The sequence below is a fragment of the Clytia hemisphaerica genome, unplaced genomic scaffold, assembly GCF_902728285.1.
Source record: "Clytia hemisphaerica strain Z4C2 unplaced genomic scaffold, Clytia hemisphaerica genome assembly, whole genome shotgun sequence".
In the NCBI taxonomy this organism is placed as follows: domain Eukaryota; kingdom Metazoa; phylum Cnidaria; class Hydrozoa; order Leptothecata; family Clytiidae; genus Clytia; species Clytia hemisphaerica.
The window spans coordinates 1,055,854-1,083,306 of NW_027103850.1; the positions used below are offsets into that span (position 1 = coordinate 1,055,854).

Sequence of the window (27,453 nt, forward strand, 5' to 3'; positions counted from 1 at the left end):
GTTTACATGTCAGGGAAAACCCGCATTTAACAACAGCAAAAAATTTGGAGGTCCAAACATTCGAAAAGTATAATCAAAGGGCTTTCCAAATATGTATAATGTTATGGGGTTTCCTTTTGAAGAATGTGGTGATTTTTGAACAAGAAGAGATGGCATAATGAAAACTTTTCTAAAATCTAGATTTTGACGTAAAGGGCATAGGAAATTTTGGCATGAGTATTTATTTTTTAGTTTTATAAAGAGTTCAAAGCATTTAAAAATCCAAAACATATTTTACATTGATCAACAAAAATAAATTAAACATCGAGCTGGGTTTGATTTTCAAACTAGCAGCCTAAAATTTTCAAATATTACTGGAATATAGTCTTACTGGATGAAGAACTTCGAAAAAAAAATCCCTTTTTCGCACAAATGGCCGGTAGTTTTCTAGCTACTCATTCTTTTTTGCCATTTTTCATCTCCAAATTAAATAAAAACTTACTGGTCATCCTTGGGAGTTTTTGATATCCAAAATTGAATCACCATTTGATAAGAATAAATTTTAGATAAATAAAGGCTGCCTTCGATAACTGAATTTCGAAGGCAGGAAAGTCTACTGTGAAAACTGAAGCAAACAAAGCATTCCATTTCTATACATACATACCTCTTTCAATCGAATCTCAATTTAATTAATTTTACAACTTTCCTTCATTCTCAAGTTTTATTTTTGAGAATGAGAGTAATAATTAAAGCACGATAAGGTTTTATTTTTTGAAAAACTCAATGTGTTCTTTTCAAAAGCCAAAGTCTCAAATGAAACTTTTTGTTTTGATTTTGATTGCAACATTTTCGAATCTTTCGAATGCGTGACGCAATTTGATTGGCACAAAATAGAACGCGCGCGAAAAAACAATGCAATGACTTCTTCTCTGAGATGACAAAGATCGCAACACTAATTTCGCGCGATGAAAATTTTCCCTCTTTTTCCCAAATTCCCCCAAAAAGTACCCAACAAGGAACTGACATTTCTATTTTTGCGTTTTTGTACCCTGACCAGCGGTATCCCTTTTTGTTTAAGTACTCCCGACGGGGCTCTTCAATTCCTGGCAAAATACAGTTTCAACCATATTCAAGACTTATATCTAAAAATTCATCTTTCTCATATTACGGTTCAATGTTAAAAAATCATTTCATCACATTTCAATAAAGATCAAATTTCGGTAAAAATATGAAGCGTGATTGTTTTTCCGTGCAGTGCTCAAATACTACCACTTAAAATAAATTTACATTTTGATAATGGGGAAGTAGTAAAAGTATTACATAGGTAATCATTGCTTTAAGATCCTCCAAGCAAAAGTCCCCTAATACTTTTTGCTTTGGCGAAGAACGTGTCCCCTTACAGCAAAAAAATCTTATGTATTAAAGTGACTTAGCCAAGGGGAGTTCAACTTTGAACGGATTGTATCATTTTACAAAAGACTAAGAAAAATGTTTGTATTAAAGTAGTTTGACTCTATGCTTGATTGTCAAGACGATAGAATGATGGTTATGAGTTATATGTGAAATGTGAAATGTGTAACATATTGACGGATTATAATTTCTTGTGAGTTGTTAAAATAGTGTTTCTTTTTTAGATGAGTTAGAACGTTACTGACGAAACGTAGAACTATACCTCAACATCCCTAACTTATTTTTTCAGGCAGTGGGGGTAAAGCAACAGAAAGTGGAAGGTGATTTGCTTTTCTTTGTTTTTAATGGTATGTAATGGTTAGTGACTTGAATTCCATAGTTTTCATGTCAAAAAATTCAACGGAGATGAAAAAAATAGCGCAATATTTTGCAATGAGGATTTGTTTATCTGATATCTGCAGCCTGGACGAAAGTTAGGGTATGATTTTCCACTGGGGAGATATATATTTTTTCCAATTGGAGTGGGTCTGTGAGAAGGGGTTGTAATTTTTTTTTCTTTTAACACACAATCATTCATACCCATAATCAGCGACTGTTCAAATGCAATACAGTTGACACTCTCTAATTTGACTTTCAAAGGGAATTAGATTTGCATCAAATAAGGGAGCGTCGTTGATGAGAGATTCTTGTTGACGGTGATTTTCAATATTATCGAATAATGAAGCGTATCGAATAGTAGAACGTCGAATAAGAGAGTATCAATTGTTTATTAAATGCTTCTGCTCATTCACATACTTCCTTCTCATAGACCCAATGGGACCTCTTACCACTGGAAAAACTGGTCAAAATATCGTCACCTGTCAAAAACTATCCTCCAATTTTTATCCCACTGAAAAGAATCAAATAAACCAATCCTCACTGCAAAGTATTTACTATTTTTTCACATCCCTGACTGAATTTTCTGACTTGAAAACAAAAGAATTGAAATCCCAAGCCATAAAAAATGTGGTAATATCAATCCCCATCGAGTTTTAGTCCGTTATTTTTACCCCCACTGGCTGATAAAATCCCACCGGGTCTGTGAGAAGGGCGTGTATCCACTAACGAAAGAAAAAGTGTTTTATATAAGAATTATAGAGGTTCAAACTGAGTGTATGATATAAATCCAATGCGGGAGTCTGAAGTTTATTATACCTATATAGTTGAGACACGGGAATCACAATATGATAATCGCCATTAAAGTCTACATTAAACCCTGTTTAATACTTCAAAACCTTTTTAAAAGCTTTATATAATAGACATTAGGCGAGACCAATTTGATTTGTTGTTCTACGGGCCCGACCGACCCTATTTTTGCTAAAATAAAAAAAATAATAATTTGAATTTCCAATACAATATATTTTACACACTACTTAGTTCTAAGAATCAAATTTGAATAAAGGTTAAAGCTGAAAATTAATTCAAGAAATTAAAAAATTTAGAAAATCAAGCATTCCATACACTAAGATTTTATTATGATCTTCATCGAAGATAAAAAAAGTGAATTTTTGAACCAGATATTTTTTGGAAAGCATTTTCGGTACTTTACCAACCCTGATAAATAAAAAATTTATTTTCATTTTACCGACCGACCGACCAATATTTTGGTAACGATCTGCCCGTAGAACAACAAATTAAATTAATCTCGCCCATTATAATAACTTTGATCCATACCGACTTAATTTGTTCATTTCTTTCAGCATATATTGCGAAATAGAAAAATTAATCATTTTAGTACTGTGAAGAATATATATACCGTAAATGGCAGAAAAGAACATCTTGCATTTCAATTACGATTTTCAGGTAAGATTATTGGTTACGTATTATGTTAATTGAAAACCATATTGAGATGTACTAGACACGGCCCAAAAATTATATATGCGATCTTAACAATTTCCCAGCTGGCACACAACGTTGTTTCAACGTTTATCTAACGTTCACAATGTCCATTTAACGTTAGGTGAACGTTGAAACAACGTTGTGTGCCAGCTGGGTTATCACTCGGGCAAGTCAAAGCTTGTCAAAGCTTGTACAAAAGATTAACAAACAAAATAAATATGGAACGACTAGTTGTTTATCTTGTTTTTGGTCATTTTTTTTGTCAATTTCCACGGTTTGAGTGTGATTGATTCTATTTTATTTATTTTTATCCAAAACCCCTCCTTATTTCCCTGGACCTATGTATTATGACTCTATGAGTCATAGACTCTATACGTTGTAAATTTGTTCGTTGATATTGAAGTACTTTTCCGGTATATAGACGGGTTTACAAAAATTCATGATTGTGGTTTGGGTTCTTTCGTAAGTTTGCTGATGCTTTTTTAGATGTAACGGTTTTCATAAGGGTGTTGACCTTCTAGTGGTTTACATAGTCATCCTAGGATTGATTTTCAATCGGGATTTGAAAAAAAAACATCGCATGCGTACTCTCAATACAATCTTTCCTCTATAGCAAAACATAGAAAAAAAGCGCCGACATCTAGCCGAAAAGCTTGCCGATTCTAGGGTCTACCATACCGTTTACACGTTTCTTTTATAAGAACATTCATTTAAGCCTTCGGATGTTCTTATCTTTTTGAGTTTTAAGCCTGAAACATGTTCTTATTTTCACCATTTCTCGAGCATTTATCTAGGTTTTGCAATCTTTAAACATTATAGACTTTTGCTTGTCTAATTTAGTTTTGATCTTGGATATTTAGGGAAGATTTTTAGATTGATGCTTGCGTCTATACAACTACAACTACAGGAGCTTTTTATATAAATAGGTCAGTCAAGTTTGAGGGATTATAGACCCCTTTTGATAATGCTAGGACAGAAAATATATATTGCTTCATGAATTTTCTACCTCGTTCGATTTTTAGATTATAAAGTCAATATTTATACAATCAAATAATAACTTTGCAACATATAAGTAGTTTGGAGAGAAACATATATCTCCTCGGATGACGTCACCATAAGTTCATTGTATGACCAATCAGCGTTTTTGTGTGGCATATTTGCTAAGTGACAAAGTGGGAAGAGAGGGGCTGGAAGTCGTGGGCGAAATTAACAATGATTGCTGTCTATCCAAGCAAAGTTTTTTATGATCTCATGATTAATAATTTGGGATCATATTTTGAGAATTGAGTGTCAAATATTTGAATATTTTAAACATTATTATATTTTCCCTGGTCAGCTTCCCAAGATTTTCTATGAAAATAGAATTACGGCCAAGCCCATTGAGTTTAAAGCCTGAAGGGCTAGACTAGAATCTCTAACATTTCCAAGGCAAGAAAAAGAAATCTGCGCTTAGAACACGCCGTAATCATGACGATGAATTGTATCTAGTGGTTCCCTTGTTTTTGAGGATGCATTTTTTGAAATCTAGTGATAGATTTTAGTTTTAATCCGGCATTCGTGTAAAAACCAAATGCGCGCGTTCTGGATAGGAAATAAGTGGCTTCATTTCCCATGCAGGAGTCTCGAGTATAGCCCTTCGGGTTTGGAAATCAATGGCAAAGGTATACATAGCTTCTAAACCGTTTTTACTCGGCGAAAATCTTTTTAAGTACAGTTTATCGTGATTCGATAAGCGCTTTGTTTATTTCTTCTGCTCTCATTTTCCACTCTTTGAATTTTCTGATTTTCTTAAGATCTGCTTTATCTTCACATAATTTTCAATCAATTTCTTCATGAATTTTCCGTTTTTGAATAAAACTTTGATGTCCAATATCTTTAGAGCCTTATTGTCGATAAAGTTTCTTGCTTTAGACACCCGTCACTTTGATCAATGGCCTCAGCATAAATACACCTTTTCAACCGTAGCCCCCAATTGCCGCGCGGACGTTTTTTTGTCCAATTTACCACGCTAAAACCGTCCCAGTCTTTTTTCCGCACCTATAGAGAAGGATTGGATCGAGTTTTGGGAGGTAATGAAACATGCACCTAACCACGCAACTATGGCCGAAAAGATCTATTGACAAAAAAAAGCAGCGTGATTCGTGATATAATTTAGGCTATTCTTTGCAGGCTGAATATGATGATTGCATCGATGATGATTGTCACCATGGTGACAAAGAATTCTGAGTGATGGTGGTAAGAGCGTGGTTGTCGTGGAAAAGCTACCTGGAGCTATGCTTCGGGAGACAAACAATCCGGAAATTTTGAACATAACTAAAGTATCAATCTCGATAGAGCCATGCTAGTTACACAATATTTTGATTTAATACAGTGTACTGTGATGGGTTGAGCTTTATGAGCCTTTTGTGAGCGCTATTAGAATCAAGGAGGTGAACTGATGGAATTGATATAAATGACGAAAACGGAAGTATAACCGCTTTCATTGGACATTAAAAAAGAGAAACACGAAGACCGTTCAAGGGCCGTCCTAAGGTCAAGGCTCAGTTTGCATTTAATATTTCACCATACCAATGATAAACGTTTTCATTTTAAAAACAGACTACTATTACGTCATAAACCTTTTATATGTTCAACAAGTTTTTTTTTTTAATTACTCAGCTTTTTTCTTGATGTTTTGTGTTGTAACAAGATCATCAATCTTAAGTAAAAGATTTCTCGGAAAAAGTCAGCAGGATAACGCTAGACAACTAAAAGTAGATTGTGTCGGGGTAGTGTTTGTAACACACTGTGACAAGTGGTTCGAATGAAATAGAAGTAGAAGCTGTGTAAGTCGTTATTCTTAATATGCGTAAGTCATTTTTCTAGCGGAAACACCCGAAAAAAGCCGGGATTTGACCTCTCTCTGTTACTAAAAATAGAAACACAGAGGTAAAAAACTGGCTTTTTTGGGTGCTCCCGTTAAAAAATATGACGTCATCTTGACTTACGAATATCAAGAATTGTATTATTGTTAACCGGTTACTTTTTTGAAGCGGGCTATGGCTTTTTGCGCAATGCAATTAGTTTTTTTGCATGACGACGGGCCTACACTTCGCAGAGTTGCCCGTTGCTAGAAAAATTCAAATGAAAATGAACCTCTGCGTTGACATCATTTGCCTCATTTTTTTAAAAACAATTTTTGATCTCTTTTTGCTTGTTTTTTTCTCGCTTTTTCCTCTATTTTTTCTGGATAAAGCGCGAAAAATCAATCGAAGCTGAAGGATATGGTTATCTAATACAATAATGGCCGTTTTTTCTGGCTGTACTGTGAAATAATTGCTCTCGATCAACGTAACAACTTCACAAGCTCGGTTGTTACAATATTTCTCAGTACAGTTCGTCTCGCTCACCGGTCATTATTGCATTTGAGTATTTTAGTAATAGAAGATGACGGCATCCACCAGGTCCAGTAGCCTATATATATATTTTACACTTTGCAAAATTTTACAATCGCACTTTTGATTAGCAACTCGCACTTTAAAACTTTAACTCGTACTTTTGCACGCAGTCAACCTCGTCCCCATCATGTATCCTCAAGGATTTATTTACGTTACTACTGATGATGGACGCGCTAGAGAATATATCAGGCGCTTTTACCTTCATGAAATCTACGATCGATTCTAAGAGCCTTTTAAAAGATTACAATTATGAATCTTTTTCACTAAAAAATGGCTTTCCCTCAATTTTTCGTGGATGTTATATTGGCGACGGGTGGGACATGGGCGCAGAGTACTTTTTAACGCTCTATGTTGTAAAGAGGTCTGGGACCTCAAGGAAATTCCCCGAATTCGGAGGCGCATGCGCAAAAGCAAAGAAGGAAGTCATAATTAAGCGGGAGAAAATGAAAGTAGATTATTCATCATTTTTTTTATCAAGCCAGTGGCAAAGGAATTTCTTTTCATTATATATAATTAGTTTTGTATGATTCTTTGTGGCATATAATGGCTCATTAATCTCGTCATGATGAAATGCCGTCCTCGCAAAAAAGTGAATGTTTTGTTTTGTTTCAAAATAAACATTTTACGTGATACGTGATTGAAGACACGATTCGTGACCGAATATCGAGAAAGTCAGAGAAATCAAACCTTAAATGTTAAATCAATATATAACTTTATAGATTGGTGATTGGATTGGGTCAGTAGATAGATAGACTAAATTTTATCATTCTTTTTTTTCTGATACAGAGTGAACAGTATACCTACATTCGGTAGGGGGGGGGGGGGTACTGGGGTTGTGCTTGACAGTTACATCAATATGCCTTCTTACCTGTCTTTAAAAATATAAATAAAAGTAATCACGGAAAAGGACGCGAAAAAAAAAGACATAAGTGTGAGAACAGAGTAATCAAACTCGTTAGAAAAAGTACTATTAGAAGTCATAAAAAATCAACCTGAATAAATGCAATCGGAATCCCAGAGAACTTCATAATTCCCCAAACAACATTACATTACTATGTCAAACTCCCATTACATAAATTTTACAATTACGTCAGAGTAGACTACGCTCGCCACCGAAGAGGTTTATTTGGAAAGGGTAATTACATTTTATTGTTCGCTTCTTTTTTAAAGATTGGCCAGGTTGGAAAAGTATGAATTTCTTTGTACATATTTTACCTACCCCAAATATTTAGGAGGCTGAGTTTAAAACAAATTGTCAAGTTGAAACGAACGATAAATGTATCAAGGTCTGTTTTATTCACCCCCTGGTGACTTAACAAAAGAGACTTAACTCGATGTTACAATCCAATTATTGAAAGTTTGTCTCGGCCTTTTTATAATGAGCGAGACATACGTTCTCTGATTACGCAATTTTCATATTGACATTTTCGAGGCATTTTGATGTAACTGCTTGAGCTGGCGGTGCAGTGTGCCACCTGACTCTCAACCCTCTCACCTTGGGATTGCGATATTGGGACTAATTTGACCAATTTCTATCTTTCGGGGCAAAAAGTGGAAGTTTTCCTATTTTTCTGACCTGGGACTGGGTGGTTGGGAAGTTTGATTTTCATCCATCCATAGACCTTTTGTCCTGTATATAATTCTGAAATGCCATGTCTAATTCCGCCTCCGGCATCATAGCAGCTATATGGTCCAAATAAAATAAAACCTTCTGAATATAAGTTGTTTAAAAAAATCACTCTATTACTTGAGCCACTTTGCAGATCGGATAGTTGCTATGTTGGAATTAGACAAGGTATGTCAGCATTACAAAAAGTTACCGTACTAACTGGTTATAATTATAATGGATGACATTCGTGCATTCATACTCGTCCATACTTCTGCCACAGCAAATGTCTTGATGTTTAGGGTGATGTTGATAAACCATTAGATGACGGTAGAAAATGGGCTTTATGAGCTTTTCAGCAGACATATTAAGGATGATGTCCAATAACTCATTCTGTCCAGGGAAAATCAACTTAACGTTACTTTTTATGTTTATCTGTACATGTCTCCATCAACTCGCGATTAAATATTCACTGAAGTGGAAACCCTCAAACATTGAGCGTGAAGCTCAAGCATTTCAACATGTTTCATGCAACTTTTGAACAGTTCGTTGTTGGATTTTTGGGAAAAGTTTCCCTGATTTTCCTGTTTTTTCCAGAAAATTTTCTGGATTTTCTGATTTTCAGAGAAAATTTTTCCCCTGCTTTTCCAATTTTGGGAAAAGGTTTCACGGATCTGCTGATATTTTCTACCAAAGGTCCTGGGGAGTTGAAAAATGAGCTTTCAGAAAGTTAAGTTGACCTAAGTCAACAGAAGATTCTTTTAAATAAACTATTAACCAGCATCTTTTTATTTTCAAATAATATATAAAGAGCAGTTTAAAATTCTGGGAAGAAGTCTTGCTTATGCTATATATAAATTGAAATTTCAATTAGATTTTTTATGTTACTTAAATTTCAACAGAAAGAAAAGGATGCAGAGAAGGGACCTGAGATTGTTTCCATAATTAATTGTGACATTTTAAAAATGAAGCGTAAACCCAGTTTTCTTTTCAAAAGTACAAGTATATACCTACTCTGCAACATGTCTGAAAAGGAAAAATAGTTTGCTGGCTAAAAAAATAAATTTTTGTCGAACAAGTTTTTGCAGAATTTCATTTCACGGTTTTTTGAAAAATCAGCAAAATTAAATTCCGTGAAACACAAATATTGTCAGGATTTCAAAAATCACCCCTAAAATTTGTCTTTTCAGCAAAAAATAGGATTAAAAATTAAAAATTCCGCAAAACTTCTGAATTTAGATTTTTGGTTATTCACAAATTTAAAGCTCATAAATTACAATAGAGGTGTGATTCTTCACACAAAAATTTCTTCCCTTAACTCTTCGATCATCTTGTGCAGGGAAACAAATTTTTAACTAACTTTTTAACTTTTGAAACATTTAAATCCAATTGACTTGAAATTTAGCAAGTGTGTACCAAATATGAAATGGCATCTTTGATGAAAATTTTGGCATATCATTGATGACGTCATCATTTTTTGAAAATAATTAAAATCGGAACCCCATTTAACCTAGTAACTGCAATTTTTTTCGCTCAAATTTTTTGAGGCAACTCCAGGTGACATAAATTTTTTTTTAATTGCAAAATTTCGCATTTTGATTATTTCTGCTGACATCAGCAAAATTAAAAAAAAAATTTATGCAGAAATGTTTATTCTATTAAAGATATGCAGATTTGGATTTCATATTTATACCATCAGCCAAACTGGAGTTATTGAAAAAACAAGTTTTGCTGACGTCAGCATTTTTTGGTTTTTGCCTAATAACTTTTTTGGGTGAAAAAATTAATTTTATTAACAGTGATTTCTGAATTCTACATCGTAATACGCTTCTTTAAAGGTATAAATGAATATGTCTAAGGCCCCCAATTTTCTGCGCCAAACTTATGGCTTTTGGGACATGCCATAAGTTACCAGAGGTGTAATTTACAGACTGGTCTGCAAAGTATCAAATACTCATGGGAACGAATTTTTTCTGTTACTAGTCTCTTTTATTTGACAAAACAGCCTTCAGGAACAGATTTCAGTCAAATTGAACAAGTCAATTAAATGATTTTGGTCAAGTTTTGCAAATCAACTTCAGTTATCCATATCTACTGGTCAAAATTTCAAGGTCATAGCAGTTGTCAATCTTGAGATTTTAAGGGGGAGCTCGAGCCCCCCCCCAAAAATGCTTTCCCTCCAATTAAAAAAATAGGAAGATGCTTGAAGGGTTAAGGTATCCCTCAAATACCTCAAATGCTTGCACACATTTTGTTACTTTTTTTCCGAAACCTAAACTTCCATAAAAATTTGATTCAAAACTTACTCAAAAACATTTTTAGGGAAATGGTGTGACGCTTATTGATTATCTTACCAAGCAACACCCAATAATAAAGTTTTATTGAATCTCAACAAATTTTTGGATGTTTACATTTTTAATTTTAACTTTAGCACGATAAAATGATACTGAAGGACACTACTGGCTGCTGAGTCATGAAATATTTGCATTTGTGATTAATTCTTTAGGAAGATAATGCCAGCAATACTACTGAGGAGACCAATATGGACACTGATTTTGTACCGCTCATAAGTTCGTATTTAAAGTCAGAAGAATTCGATCCTTGTTCTTTTCAGCAGCAGTTGAATCTTCCAAATGCCGGTGGGTATAATAACAGCACCGCCAGTGGTGGTGGCGGTGGTGGTGGCGGCAGTGGTGTAATAAACCAAGATCAATTTGTTGGATATAACAGTAAGATGTTTTACTTTACTTTTATAAGAAAATATTTTCAAGCACCGCTATGCTGTGATCTGATGTGATTGATATACAGGCCCAGTGGAAGCTTGGAGACTGGGGAGACTTCATCCACCCCACTTTTGAGTTGTGATGTGATGTGAGTGATATCTGAGCTATTACTGCTAAAACTAAATTTGTTTTTTGAAACTCTTACCTTTTTTGGAGTCTTCGATACAAAGTGGTCTCTTTTAAAGGTTTATCTTTAACAATGGGTGATTTAGGTTTGGTAGCCCTATGCTTCATTAAAAATATATTTGAAATAATTCGAACGTAGTCATTGTTATTTGCAATGTTAAAACAGACTGAGATAAAACATTTAAATTTTTCGAAAAGTGGTTCTTTGAGGCTAGCTGTTCTAATATGCTGTTCTGTTTTTATATTTTGATATGTTTAGCCAAAAGTATCCTTCTTACTCACTTTGAAAAGTTACTAATGTTTTTCAAAACCGAAGGAAACAACTTTTAGAGTGCAGCCATGTTAAAAGTCTATTTGCTGTATTTTTTCCATCCGATATAGATTCTCAACTCAATGTGGAAGACGTGTAGCAACACATCTTCGCTAACCTTAAGCTTCTTTGCATACTCTGTCTAATTGACACTCATATATATATGCAAAAAAATTGGTTCCAATATTGACTTGCCAAACTCTAGGTCGAGTTGAATAGAACGAATTTCTTAAAGTTTTGTCTTGTTTTTACATAAGTGTTCCCGTTTCATATCAGACACATCAACGGATTAGAATAGGTGGATTAAGAACTCATAGAAAACACTCCTCGTTAGGTTATCAAACTTTTTTACGAGTTTGCTAGCAATTAAAACTTGATAAGTTGTAAAAAAGTTGTAAAAAATCATTACTTTCAACATTTTCATTGGTCATTACGTATCACGTGGTACATTTTAAATAAGAAAATGCACTTTTTTAGCCCTTTCTATCCAATGCAGAAATTAGCCAAATAATTTGAAATTTATTTTCCTAATTCTAAATACAGTCTTCTTTCACCAGTATGCAACCCATTCGTGACCAATCGATAGTTTCTTAGTTATAGACCATACGTTAATTTTCACTTATCTGAAGATTGCCATTGACAAAAGATTAAAAATTTACATTAAAACTGGTCTAGCGTTTGTTGATGCTAAAACTTAAGTGCAGGATTTAAAATATTTGCAAAATCATCAAAATTGATCGAATGGACAAATTCGTTTTCGAAACTGTATAAATTGGAAAATTGTTCTTATAAAAACAATGAAAAAACTAAACGAGGAGTGCGCAGAGTCATTTACAGATTTTTCTTGTAACAATGAGAAGACAATGGATCTCTCTTGGGAGCAACGAGAGAAGTTAATCCACCTATTCTAATCCGTTGGACACATATTTGTGTGTGCCTATTGTTATGCTGATGAACAAAAAATGTTTTTCTTTTCCTTTTTTTGACCAATCTTGCTCCACATCCGTGTGAAAGAATTTGTGAATTTTAAGATTGATGAGTAAGCAAACGATACCTCTCCCTTATTTAAAAACAAAACCTTTAACAGACTCAATATGACAGGGCATTATCTTATGCTCTTACAAAAAAGTTGCAGAATGGCTTGTATTATTTTCAAATAAATATTTTCATCTTCTTTTTATCAGATTATGCTAGTGAAAGTCCAGAGTATCCTTACAATAACTCACCTTATAATAACAAAAATGGGGCAATTGAAATGCAATCTGGTCATTTGTCCCCTCGAACCCATGGAATAATAAATAATTTTCCAGTTGAACTCGAATATATTCGTTTTCCAGAAAAGTTATTTAAGACACAGGTATGTACAAGACTTTTATTTTACCACATTTTATTTGAATTTGACTTTGTCTTAAATTAAACGTGACAAGAATAGTTTAAGATTCACTACGATTGGGTATTTAGCTGAGTTGGACAAGGTTGCTGGTTCAATTTTTACTTGGGATTTTACCAATGATTTGAAAGTAGCCTCTTTACTATGATAAAGCCGATAAAGGGTTATAAAGATAATGTTGAATAATCCAGGGAGAAAGAGTAGTGAAATCTTATGTTTTTTTTTAATGCAAGCTTCTGCCTCTTGGTCAGGCTCGTGTATGCTTAAGTTCTCAGAGCATCCAGGCATAGCCTATGCTTATCATATGCTTATGAATCATGCTTATGATTCACCCCGAGCCAAGATTTGTAAAAATTTGCTCAGATATTTTGGAGCAGTGGAATCTAGCTAGCCGTGTAATGTCAATTTTTTGCTTGACCTCTAACAAACCTTTTTAAACAAATAAAAAATGACTTGAAAAATATTTCAGGCTGACATATTTATGCTATGTTATGCTTAGGAATTCTGCAAATCGGAGCCTTCATATGCTTGTAAGTGTTATGCTCATAAAGCATGTATTCACTGATTAATAGCATTCATTCACTTCCATTTTTTTTTCTTTTTCATAGAAAAGAATCAGAGGAAAATCTGAACAAAGAATCCAGAAAAGCATTTTGGAATTTGCTCTGGACTTTCTGGATCCTGTCACATTAAACCTGGTTGTCGTCCATAGTATACAAGTTTACATAAAACGATCTAAAGAATTGAAAAATACACCAAAATATGTTGGAGCTATCCAATTACAACCTAAATCTATAACTCCTGTTGATGGAACATTTAAAGTACGTTTACTTTTCATTTAATTTGGTATTAGGATTGTTGGATTAAGGCTTGGGGAGAATTTTTTTTCGTGTTGGTGCAATGCAACATGCTCCATCCCTCCAACACAAGAAAAAAAAGTGTGCGTGTCTCATGATTTCTTTGATTGTTTCATGGGACAAAAAGTGAGGGAAATACCCAAAAGACACGCGCTGATTTTGTCCCTGGGACAAAAGTGAAAGACGCACAAATGTTATTAAAAGTGTTGTCGATTTCACTTTTATTTTTCTTATTTAAAGAAAAATGGGGTGGGCACATACGAGAAACTTCTCGTGTCCCCAAGCCTTTAGTCTTTGAACATAAGAATAATTTAAGAACAATACTAAACTTGAATATTAAGCACACCTAAAGGACCACATCCCCTTTGATAGGTTTTTATATAAGGGGTGCGTATCATGTATCAAATTCCTGTCCGAGAGTTACCCCAAATTGAATTGAAAGAAAGAAAGAATTTTTTTTCGCCTGCATTAAGGAAAGGATACAGAAACATAGAATATGGGAATAAAATAAATAAGGCCAGGAAATTACCATCCAATAGATGCAAGCATCTAACCTATGTGATGGCAACCTGCTGGACTGATGAATATTAAGATGTTAAAATTGATAAAGTATGGAAATACCTAATCATAAATATGTATAAACAGTTTTAAAAACTTTTAAAAACTAAATTCGGGGTAGCCTATTTCAATTTTCTGCTTAAAAAAGTTTAGAAATTCAATGATTGTATTAACCTCCTGCCATTCAAAAATTTTATGACATTTAAAGATCTCTCATAAAAAAACTCTACTGATCAAGCTAATCAAGTTTTTAAAACTCAAAAACACAAAGACGGGGGTAACTCTCGGACGGGAATTTTTTTGGACATCCCCTATTTCAAAACATATCAGAGGGGATGCGTGCAGCCTACTACAGTAATAGGAACAGCCAGAATATTCTTGACATTCTTAGCTTTTTTGGTCTAAATAGTAAAAAAAAATCGCTTACTGATGTTCATTCTTGTCTAAATCGTAATGGATTTGACATAATTTCCAACTTCACATGGCTATTTCTCTTTGTGTGTTTAAGTACAAGACTTGTAGTATACTTTTTAAGCTCAAAATTTCATCCTCCATTCGATGATAATAACCATTTTTATAGTATGTTCTTTATAAAAAATCTATACAGGGGTGGTGGACGAACCTTTGCAAGTCAAAACAAATTTTTGGACGAACTAAAATCAGTCATACACCCCCTGGAAATTTTAGAATAACTTTCTATTTCCTGGAAAAATGAAAAAAGAACTTCTTATTTAGACTCCCTGGAAATTCTTTTCGGGCTATCCCCTGAGAATTTCGTCCACCCCCCCCTGCGTTGATGTAAAATAGAATGGCCCATTGAATTCGACTTTGAAAGCCTGAACTAGTCTTGAACTAGGTAACCACATGCGTTTGCATCGTAACAAAGATGCTACGCATTCTAAAGGTTGGCTTATAAATAGTATTAAAGCAAATTTTAACTATTTGTTGTTTTTCTTCTAGTATCTCATCAAAGTGGATTTAGACTCTGTCTATGAAGTTGATGGCAAGAAAGTATATCAATTACAAAAGACAGCAACCGAAGAACTGAATCTGTTTCATTTGGTGATACAAATATGTCTTGCCGATGGTCGTTCAACATGCTTGCAAACTAAAGAGTTATTATTGGTCGGCAAAAAAACAGCTGCTGCAGGTTTGTCTATTAGAAAACGAAATCAAAATTGATAAAAACATCCCTGCAAGTTTCTTATAATGTTCTTCCCTGCCCAATGATCTTCATACCCTGGACATTTCTCGATGTCGTATGTCGATCTGAGCCAAGCAGAATCTTTGACTGGAGATTTTTCAGGAGAGAGAGTGTTTACTCTAACGTGATGTGTGGGTGAAAAAATATTTTTCAAATGTTTCCTTAATTCGAACCAAAAAATTGATCCGCTGAGTTGGACTGTAAAGTAAGAATACGCTCTGTAATTCGAATCTATCTGTAATTCGAGAATAATTCCTGACCCCTTGAAGATCGAAATAGAGAAGATCAACTTTAGTTTTTTTTCCTTTACTTTTTTGTTTTTATTATTGACTTTTTTTATAGAAGCGTCATGTTTTGTTCCTTCTCCACCAACCGGTCTTGCTGCTTTGGAGCAAAGAAGAGACAGCTTTAGCTCAGGTATGTCACACCCTTCTCGTATTTTGATATTTTATCGGCACTTTCTACGCCGGGCCCTTATTTTTTCGTCGTTGGCGTAATAAGGGCCGGTGGAAGGGATTTAACGAGACCTGGGGTAAATGGAAAACAAAAACGAGTTTTGACGTAATGAGATAATACCTTATCAGCTATCCATTTTTATTCAGAATAATTTTTTTCATCGCGATTGAACACAAATTTCTATCACTTTGGTTAGAACAGTGGTCAATCTTTTTAAAGCAATGTTAATTGAATAACAAATTTGGTTTTAAATTTCGGTTGTTCTTTATTTCGAGGTTAATATGAATATCACTAAATATTGTAACAAAGCTGCACAAACTTATTCGTTATCCTTTTGACGTCAGTTCTCCCTGACGTTTAGAGTAGTTTTTTGGACCTACCCCGGTGGGGTGGAGGTCCTATAAATTAACCTTTGTTTGTTCGTCCGTTCGTTCGTTCGTCCGTCCGTCTGTTATCAACTTTTCTCAGGATTGAATCATAGGAATTTTTTTGATTTTTGGTACAAAGGTGCAAAATGGTAGTGGCCAAAATGTGACGGAGCCTGATTTTTGAAAAACAAAATTTTTGGGCAAATTTCAGCCAAAAACGGCTAAAAAAAGGGTTTTTAAGACTTTGTGAAAAATTGGATCGTCAATTTTTTCTGATTTTTTGCATGAAAGTAGGGTAACATCATTGGTAAAATATGGCTGAAGCAGATTTTGACTAAAAAATTTTTCGGCTCAAAAAACGAATCTTTGTCTATAAGAATCGCTATTTATAAGCATATATCAATGTTCTTGTAGTCATATTATTGTTTTTATTAGTTTTTTTCTAAAAGAAGAAAATGTCACGGGTAGAGTGCGATGGTTTGAGTTTTCTAGAAACCTTTTTTATTAAGCTGTGCATTTTTCGGATAGTGGATTGTTTTAAAGAAAAGCGTTTAATACCTTTTTTTTTCAACAGTCTCATTCAATAGTGTTGATAATTTCTACCAATAGATATGCTTTCATTATGTTTTTTTTTATTTGTCCAGTTATGTCTTATGTGTTTCATTGGTAGGTTCATAAAAGTATCACTTGTTTCGTGTACCTTCATATTACAGTAAGCTAGAAAATGAATTAATAAGGAGAACTAACCGTCAAACATTTTTAAAAAATTTGATAAAGATATCGCTTCTGTGTCTTTTACATATGCCAAACCTGTTATTTGTGATATAGTATAGACCATGGCCTTAAATTAAAAATAGAAAAAAAAGAATTCAAACTGGAACCATTCGTTTCTTTTTTAAAAATATTAATATCTGAAATGAAATTCATCATCAAATACTCTTTGAATATTACAGTATAAAAACGTCATATGGACGATGTTTGCTATCATTAACTTGTCATTGCAATATATTTGTTTATCAAAGTAAGGATTTCGAGCTTAAATTAGGGCGAATTATGGGCAATAACGAGCAATAATATTTTATCAATAAAGATAGAATTACAGTAGATTTATTTTAACACCCTTTTTTTAATAACAAAAAGCGCTGAATTTCAAGAATGCAAACAAAAAAAAAATTCAAGGACAATCTATAAAGCTAATACGGGTCAAAGTAGTAATATTAAGAACGAAGTCTTCAAACCTCAATTTTGCCCTGGATGAGAAAATCACGAGACTCCAAGGGCCAAAAACTTAAGAATCCTCAAAAAATATTTGTTCTTGTGAAAAAGAAAGTAATTATAAAGAGTAACAACCAGTTTATGAAGCCAAACGCCTCAATACTATTTTAAAATCCTCAGTACTCTGGTTTCTTTCTAAGCTTTCCTAGTTTTAAGAAGTCATTAATTCCATATCGCCTTAAGACTCGGAAAATATTGTACGGAAAAATCTCAGAACTCGTAAAATATTTCTCATATTGTACTCGCAACTGTCCGATAACTATTACGTATGAAAATATACAATATAATTATAGTTTATAATTATAATTATAGTTTATAACTATTATAATATAATAGTTTTATTTTGATACAACGATATTACCCTAATAAAGACCACTTTCATATAATTGGGTTTCTTTAAATTAAGTTGATCAAATTTACACCATAAAGATTCACACAACATAGTAGGCAACGGGAATGATGTTTAAGTCAAACTCATCGTGATCTTTAAATAAGCGCCTTTGCAATTTTACGAATTTTATTGTCTTTGAACATGTAAATGCAGGGATTAGCACAACTATTCCCAAGAAAAATCATATTGGTTATTTGATATAGGTATCCACTTTCAATTACACCACAAGCATATAGAGTGTAAGAGAAAACGGTTAACCCTGTACATGTGAAATAGACACCAATTAGCCAAAGTGAGCGCCAAACGATCTTTTTCAAAATATGTTTTGTTGTCTGGGCATTGGATCTTTGTTGGATTGTTGAGTTTGCTCTTACGGCGACCCTTTTTCTCGATTTCTTGAAGACAAATAAGATCATGAGGTATAGCACTGGTAAAGATATAATCGTGGTGATGGTAATGGCAAAAGAAATATAATTGTTGAGTATATTTCCTAGAATCACATTGATAAGCATCGGGAAGGCTGGTACAAACCAACACAACACTATTAAGATCCATAACCGCTTCTCTGTTATGAGATCATCAAAAGTGCTTGTTCTTGAAATTTTGAGATATTTGATAGCGGCTAACATGATGATTGTCAAAGATGAAGTTGAGGTCATGCTTAACAGGACCAAGCCAAAAATTCTCATGGCGATTGGGAACGATCCAAAATCAAATGTCCAAAAGTCTAGCCACGGATAAACTGGATAAACAGTGATTGAAACCAAAGCATCGCAAACAGCAAGTGATAATAAAATCAGATCAATCTTATCTCGATCGTTCGAGCTTTGATTCTTTTTATAAATACTGATGATAGAGACAACATTCCCAATGCCACCAAATATTGTCATCAAACCATAACATATGGTCAGAAATATACGGAAATGAAAAGACAGACAGATACCGCACAAATAGCTGAAATTCATGATGAAGAATGTCTTGCTTTGAACCCTACTCAATGAAGTTGAGAGACTACTTGTACTTCTATTTCTAGTTTTCGGAATGGTCCGATTAGGGGTTGTATTTAATTCAAGGGCTTTCAAGTGCACTTAGATTTAATTGATTGTGCGATTAACTGAAAATCGTATCATTATGCAATAATGACCGGTTATTGAGGGCTGTACTGAGAATATTGCCCGAGGTCAAGTAACGACTGAACTTCAATTTCCTTCAGCTTCGATTGATCTTTAGCGCTTTATCCAGGAAAAATAGCGAAATAAAGTGATAAAAACAAGCGAAAATAGATAAAAAATTGTTATAATTTCTGAAAAAATGAGAGAAATGATGTCAACGTATTGTTCATTTTCCTTTGGAAAAGTGACGTCACAATGAATTTTTCTAACGACGGGCATCAAAAATAATTTAATTAGTTTAATGATTTTGATACCATTTTCCCCAAATTAGCCCATTTTTTGGGTGTGAGAGTCAAAATTATCCCCATATAATGGATTTGAATGCACCAGTATTCTGTTTAAGGAGAATCGGGAAGGCTATAATAGAAAACTATTTTAGTGTATCAATTTCAGAATAAATTTACTTTTTTAATATGCCGACATGGGCAAAAGGTCGCGATTTTCACTTCATTTTCTGAATAATATATGAAGTATTAGCCAAGGATTATAATTTTGAGTTGAACATTGTAGAATAGTTATTTTTCAGCATAGAAAAGTTTTTAACTATTCATTTTTTTCATTTCAAACCATCTAATACAAAATCTTTGTAGAAGTTTTAAATTTTGCGGCAAAGAAATGGAAAGTGCCCATGTCGGCAAACCCGACATCGGCAAAGAAATCGAAATCTCGACTGTCGGCATATGCTGATATCGGCACGGAAAGGGTTTAATTGTTATTGGTTGTGATAATATTGCTAATGTCTGTTGCTAGATAAACAGGAAATTTGAGGTTAATAATTACCTTTCAAAATTTCGTAATGATTTTAGATGTGAGTACCTTAATAGTTTGCAGAAAAATGTTATTTTTACATACAGGTAACCCTCTTACTTTAATGGGATAAATTTTCGCGGGGATTAAATTTCGCTGTTGAGCTCATCTGCAAAATTTTAAGATTTCGCGTGGACTTAAATTTCGATGACATTATCGGGAGACAATATTTACCTGATATCATCCCCGAACAGAAACAGCCCCCCCCCTAGTACGAAAAGGGTTAGGAATGATTTTTAATTAACTTGAATGATATTTCGAAATTGATAAAAGTGAAAAGAAGGATAGGCTGCAAATGTTGAAATCGGAAAGTTTTCTTTTGCCAATTTTTGTATTATTACCATTATTTTCAAGATCAAAGTTACTTCGCCGATAATCAACTAAAACACAGGTTTCTGGTGTTGAAAGGGGTTTTGCGTCCTATTTTCTCTTTTTTATGAAAATAACAAGAAAAGACTAAAACCAAATCTGAAAATATTTTGGCCTAACAAAAATTTTATGTATTTTCCAAAGGCGAAAAGTTACAAGTTTTTGACTTTTAGTCAAAATAGCACTCAATGTCAGAATCGTGTGATGACAAACTTTTTGAAATTTGAGATTGTGATCTATAGACTAAAATACTTGGAGGTATTACTCAGGCCCTTAGAAAGTTTCTGCGCAGTCTGAAGAACATAAATAAACTCATTATCCCTTCAAAAATTGTAATAAAAAGAATATTTTTGCTGAAGAATGAGACAGATTCGAATATCTTTGTATATTATTTGTGCCTAAATTTAATCGAATCGGAGAGTTGGGGCCTTTAGATAATCTAAGAGATTGTACATTTTTTCGAAACCATTCTCCCAGGTCGAAAAATAAACGAAACTTTCTGATGACTAGACACTCTTTGGGTCTCCATTAGAATATGTAATCACATGATAACGAGTGCAATTCGGAAATAATTGCACGAGCGAATTTTTTGTTTTTCAATTTTGGGAGTTCGAAAAGATGAGGAAAATTTGAGACAAAAAATCACGAGTGTAATTTTTCGAATTGCACGAGTTATCGTGTGATTACAAGCTTATCGCACAATGATTTTCAGAATATTTTTTCTCAGTATCACGAAAACAATGAAAGGAAATTACACTCAAAGCTTTATTTTCTCTTCTCCCTGTATGTTTTTTATTTTTACTATTTTTTCTCACAAAATAACATTCGAATGAAATCAACACGTTCGATGAAAGAACGATCTAAAAAATATCAAAAACTCAATTTTGAAGAAATTGGCGCCCCTTCGAAAGTGTGATTAACGATTAATTGCTTTCTACAGGATGCAATTAACGATTAATTGCTCTCTTTGAAGGCGCGCCAAATAAGAAAAAATACCCCATCGTGCATTAAGTATCAAAGAATACACAAATAGACTTTTTTGTAACAAAAAAGTATAAAAACCAAGTTTTTCTATCAAAAACAATAAATTGATTTCAAAATTTTAAAGTTAAAAAAAGTACATTGCGGCAATCATCAAAGGCGCAAATAAAAACTATCAAACGATCAAAAACTATTGATAAATATTGAAACCATCTTTCGTGAATGGTGTTAAAAGGAACCATGAACAAAAACTAGATCGTTGTTAGATTTAAAAATTACCCTTTTTGACTAGCTTTCATGAAAGGAGTTAAAAGGAACCCAAAAACTAGCTAAAAATTACCCTTTTTTGTTGAGTTTTAGCTCATTACTATTTTTTATAAGGACATAGTATATAGTATATGAAAGAACATTAGTATGGTGGCTAAGGACTGCCACTGAAAGACAAACAAAACTTTTAAACAATTTCAAATTTAAAACAATTTTTTTTTCAAAATAAATTTTTTTGTTTTCCAGATTAAATTCATTTAACTCTCATTTAAAAATAGATTCATTTCAAGAAAGGTTTAAAAATGTACTCATTTCAATTTTATTTTTCCTTTAAATCAAATCAATTTAATTATTTTTGAAAATCAAATCGTTTTGCTTTTTTGGGAAATACCTCAAAACCACTTTAGGGAATAGTATGCCCCTTTATCACATCACATATTATAACCATACAATTTTAACTCTTTCGTGCGATTTTTATAAGAACAAATGATTGAAAAAGAATATCTTCAATTTCGAAATGCTGGAAAATAAGAACAACCGATCCTTCTCCAAATTTTTTGTTTTTTTACAGACTCGTTAGATTGAGCTATTTTTCACCGCTGTTAGTGTACAAAACCTAATTTACCCAGTTTTTTTGACCGGTTTTCGAGAAAGTTTGCTCGACATCAATCTGTGGGTAGAGATGGGGAAGACGTATAAGATAGAAGCAGGAAGTGCTTGCTCCTTGACCCACACCTGACTTAAAGCACCCCTCTGGTGGTGAGTCTCTTTGATTTTTTTGTATCGTCTCATTCTTTGTGCTTTATGTTCGAGATACACGCTTTTTTTTATAAGAATACACTTTATAAGAATGTTCATGATGAAAATGGCCAAAGAATTAAGAATATCGTAAGAATATCACCATCATGGAATTAGGCAACTTTTGGAGCAATTTTAACTGTAAATTGCCAGTTTTCCTCCGGTAAACCTCAAAATTTTCACAAAGATGCCATTTTTTTACTGCAGGTGTGTATTTCTTGTTAAATTTTGTTTGAATTTCGACCCTAACTTAAGAAAATACCCTAAGAATATTTTAGGATGATTTTCCCAAAAAAGTTAAGAACATCCATGATGAAATGAAAAAACACCATTCTTGTAAAAAAAAGCGTGTACTTGTGCTGTGTTGTTGTTGTTGTTGGGGTTGATATGGTTGTTGTTGTTGTCAGTTTCCACTTTTGACTCAATAGTTTAGACCCTAAAACTATGTCGGGTCGTCCTTGTATCGTACCACGTGCTGCTAGACGGTGCCCGACTGTGCTAGCCAAGATCGGCAAATAATTATTTTTAGGAAAAAGGAAGGCGGTGTATTGGCGTTAAATCATCACAAATTACTGCATTGTTTGAAGAACTCTTAAGTCCTACCATGAAGAACAACAGCCCTTAATGATGCTATTGTCCCCCGTTCAATCGAATCGAGAAAAAATTTGCTGCAAGGTTTAGAGTTTTGCAATGGTTGCTAGGGGAAACTTCCTGTGGTGTAATTTTACGGCAAAAAAACTATTCTGAAAATAAATTTTCACGTCTTCGTGTTTGCTCATCTTAAATTAAACTTATCTAGACTGTATTGAGTAGTCCAGCATAAGCGAGCTGAAGTGTGAAAAATGGATCCTAACATAGATTTTAGCCCTGTCTGAGACTGGATTAGTAAATTAACATCCGAACATCCTGACACACAGAGGTGGGAGGGGGGCACTCGATCTGAAAACGGCCATACGTTCGACCAAAAATTCGGTCTCTAAAATCAGAACAATGTAGTGCTCGAATGCATAATAATTGTGCTAATTCGAGCCTTATGGTTATAAATAAACAATCGCGTTTTCCTATAAAAACAACTGAGAAAACCTTTGTGAAGGGCATTATGTTACGCACATTTTTCTGTTAATATTGATAGATAAGTTAAATAAACGAGGTTTGGAGACCCTTTTAGGTACAGTGGTTTAGAGCCATATCCTGAAATTTCATTTTCTGTGAAAAACTAAAAAAAATCCTAAAAAAAGTCGTTTCGAGTGATAGCCAAAAAAGGAAATCGATTTGAAAAAAAAAAGCAAATTGATTTGAAAGGGAAAGTAAATTGGTTTTCAAATGAAGTTGATTTTTAAATTGATTTTTTGTACAAAAGCAAATTGATTTTCTTTGTTGTATTTTTATTTGAATTCAATTGAAATTTTGATTTGAAATGAGTTCAAATAAAAAATCAATTGTTTTTTGTTTTACTGTGAATAAATTTACTTGGCAGTCTTCGGCCACCATACATTAGGCTCCATAACCTTCAGGCTTCACGGATTCACACCCAATTTCTTAGCTAATCGCAAGAAAATACTCACAAAATGGTCAAAATAAAAGAATTTTAAGAACGTTTTAGGCTTAAACTCAAAAAGTTAAGAACATCAAAAAGCTTTGAAATACTTGGATGTTCTTATAAAATAATGTGTTCCCATGAAAGAAAATCACTGTTCAACAAGCTTCATACCTTAGGTGTTAATTTTTTCCCACTTAATCCCTCTAAATTTTGTCGGCTACTATTATATGGTGATGAAAGCCTAACTTTATTTCTGAACCAATCAATTCTTTGTCCTCCTTAATATTATTTATTCTATTTTTTTCTCTTTATTTAGTCTCGTACCTCTCGTACCACTTAGTGCCCACTGTATAACTGATATTATAAAGAAAAAAAAGTGTATTTTTACGTGAACTAGTATAAAAGAACTAGAAAGTTGATTACACCTCAGTCAACTACAAAGTTCACCATGATTCACAGCTCTCTGTCTGGTGTTTGTCTTTCTGTTCCATTTCGTATACCTTTTTATTAGTAGAAAATTCATCGGTAAAAAGTGACGAAAAATCTTTTATTCATAATATGCACCATTGCAATGTCTTCTGACATCACATCACGGACCAAATAGCTGATTGGTTGTAAGTGACCTAAAATCAGTCAATACGTCACTTTCAATCAACCAATCAGCTGTTGGGTCCGTGGAAGACATTGCAAGGGTGCATATCATGAATAGCCGAAGAATTTTTCACCAGCGATTAATTTTTACTGATGAATATATTACCAAATGACTTTTAGTTACTTTGAACATTTCTTTTGCTTAAAATTGAATACTTTACCGCTAAGTTTTGGGTTTTTGTACTTCTCAAGGCAAAGGATTGCCACAAAGCTAAAGGAAATGCCTCGTTGAATATTACATCACCTTGGGTTAATAAATCTCAATGACCAACTTTTACCTATTGAATATCTGCTTATTACCACTAAATTGAGATTTTCCGATCGTACTGCAAAATATATTAAATCTAGGAGTGGAAATATAAGGCCACTAAACGTGTATTAGGCGGTATAATTATGCGTGAGAATGGCTTTGATTAATATCTTTAAGTTGATATAATTAATTTTTCACTTTTACTATAAAAACTGAATAAGAACTTCGATGGCTTCGATAGCCGAAATATTTAGAACAAGTTGTTAACATTAACATACTTTTGTTATTCGAGGGGCGTTTATTCGAGGGGGGGGGGGGGGCGTTCAAAAGAAGGGGGCGTTTATTAAATGATTTCTAACCAAGGTCACTTTAATTAAGTGAATGGGAACCTTAATTTGCCATTTTGTCACTATTTGTTTAAGAATTGTCAATACAGGTAAAATCAGTTCGAATATTAAAAGAAATAGAAATATTATCGTATATCTATCCGAGTTTACTTTTATATCATACTTTCTTACAACTACTTTGTTCAAATAAACGCACTTCCTAGAGGGAAGGCATTTATCCAAAGGGGGGCGTTTATTTAAGGGGGCGTTCTTTAAAAAATTTCCTCAAAGGAGGGACGTTTATTCCAGGGGGGGGGGCGTTTATTTAAATTTATGCGGTAATATATAAATTTTTCCAGTTTTTATGATATGATTATGTTGAGTGTGTAATATCAAATAAAATTCATTTAATTCAGATATTATCTTCAAGTAATCGCCCAATCAAGAAGTCTATCTAACCGGCGACCTAACACCAAAAAAAAGTAATATAACATATGAAAAATTATAATAATGAAAAACTGATATACTTGTTGTCATTTTATGAGTAGGCCTCGAAGCAAGGCAGTTCTTCATCATGAATTTCAGCTTTCTGTGCGGTATCTGTCTGTCTTTTCATTTCCGCATATTTCTGACCATATGTTATGGTTTGATGACAATATTTGGTGGCATTGGGAATGTTGTCTCCATCATCAGTATTTATAAAAAGAATCAAAATTCAAACGATCGAGATAATATTGATCTGATTTTATTATCACTTGCTGTTTGCGATGCTTTGGTTTCAATCACTGTATATCCAGTTTATCCGTGGCTAAACTTTTGGACATTTGATTTTGGATCGTTCCCAATCGCCATGAGGATTTTTGGCTTGGTCCTGTTAAGCATGACCTCAACTTCATCTTTGACAATCATCATGTTAGCCGCTATCAAATATCTCAAGATTTCAAGAACAAGCACTTTTGATGATCTCATCACAGAGAAGCGGTTATGGATCTTAATAGTGTTGTGTTGGTTTGTACCAGCCTTCCCGATGCTTATCAATGTGATTCTAGGAAATATACTCAACAGTCATATTTCTTTTGCCATTACCATCACCACGATTATATCTTTACCAGTGTTATACCTCATGATCTTATTTGTCTTCAAGAAATCAAGAAAACAGGTCGCCGTAGGAGCAAACTCAACAATCCAACAAGAATTGAATGCCCAAGTAACAGAGCGCATCTCTAAAAAGTTTGTGCGGCGCTCACTTTGGCTGATTGGTGTCTATTTCGCATGTACATGTTTAACCATTTTCTCATACACTCTGTATGCTTATGGTGTGATTGAAAGCGGTTACTTATATCAAATAACCAATATGATTTTTCTTGGGAATAGTTGTGCTAATCCCTGCATTTACATGCTCAAAGACAAAAAACTCCGTAGAATTGCAAAAGTCACTTTCATAAAATCGCAAGAAGTTTCACTTTAGACGAAGATGTTTTAAAAATTAAATATAAATCTTTATGACTTATAATTGCTCTTCATAATTTGTTTCATTTTCTTTGCACTTAAACTTAAACTTAGACTTGGGTACCAATTTTATTAACCCATTTTTCCTCGAGCTCAACCCCTCACTTTAAATCTCGACATTCACAAGCTTTATATTATATGGATAATTAGAGATAATTTGAAAAATTTCATCGGCCACCGCCTATGGTTTGTAAATTTTCGCTAAAATCAAGTTTTTACCGATTAGCTCGTTTGATATGACTGAAATTTGTTGTTTGGAAAAATTTGGTACTTTAAGTACATGGTACTTTGCAGACCACTCTGTAAACTAAACATCGACTCTCATAAACTATTCCTCAAATTCTGGTGGAGCTCGAGGAAATTTTTCCAAGATGCACGTGGGGTTAAATTAATTTGTATTAATGTACATACAGACTAAAAAATTGTGTAAATATGATAATAAGTTTTTATCAGTTTAGGCAAAAAGGGTAATTTGGAGCCGGTCTTTAGAATTCAGGATACCAGCAGTTTGCAAAAATGGACTTTCATCAACTATTCTTCAAATTCTGGTGGAGTTTGAGGAAATTTTTTCCAAGATGCACGTGGGGTTAAATTACTTTGTATAATAATGTACACACAGACTAAAGCACTATGTAAATATGATAATAAGTTTTTTTGTAAGTTTTATCAGTTTAGGCAAAAAGGGTAATTTGGAGCCGGTCTTTAGAATACAGGATACCAGAAGTTGGCAAAAATCAACTCTGATAAACTATTGG

The 27,453-nt window shown here is 33.5% G+C and overlaps 1 protein-coding gene across 4 annotated transcripts in view; it reads left to right on the top strand.

Annotated features, from left to right (window-relative positions):
- Positions 1-3,132: 3,132 nt before the first annotated feature.
- LOC136807611 (uncharacterized) overlaps positions 3,133-27,453 on the top strand; it is a 52,021-nt gene continuing 27,700 nt past the window's right edge. Inside the window, exons 1-6 of one of the 4 annotated variants that reach the window (XM_067064200.1) lie at positions 3,133-3,231; positions 10,817-11,039; positions 12,714-12,886; positions 13,528-13,740; positions 15,295-15,484; positions 15,881-15,955. In XM_067064200.1, the coding sequence (XP_066920301.1) occupies positions 3,190-3,231; positions 10,817-11,039; positions 12,714-12,886; positions 13,528-13,740; positions 15,295-15,484; positions 15,881-15,955 (916 nt within the window). In that variant the 5' untranslated portion in view covers positions 3,133-3,189. Of the gene's footprint in view, positions 3,232-5,990; positions 6,093-10,816; positions 11,040-12,713; positions 12,887-13,527; positions 13,741-15,294; positions 15,485-15,880; positions 15,956-27,453 lie in introns of those variants that run through there. The other 3 variants (XM_067064203.1, XM_067064202.1, XM_067064201.1) reach the window with 3 other exon arrangements.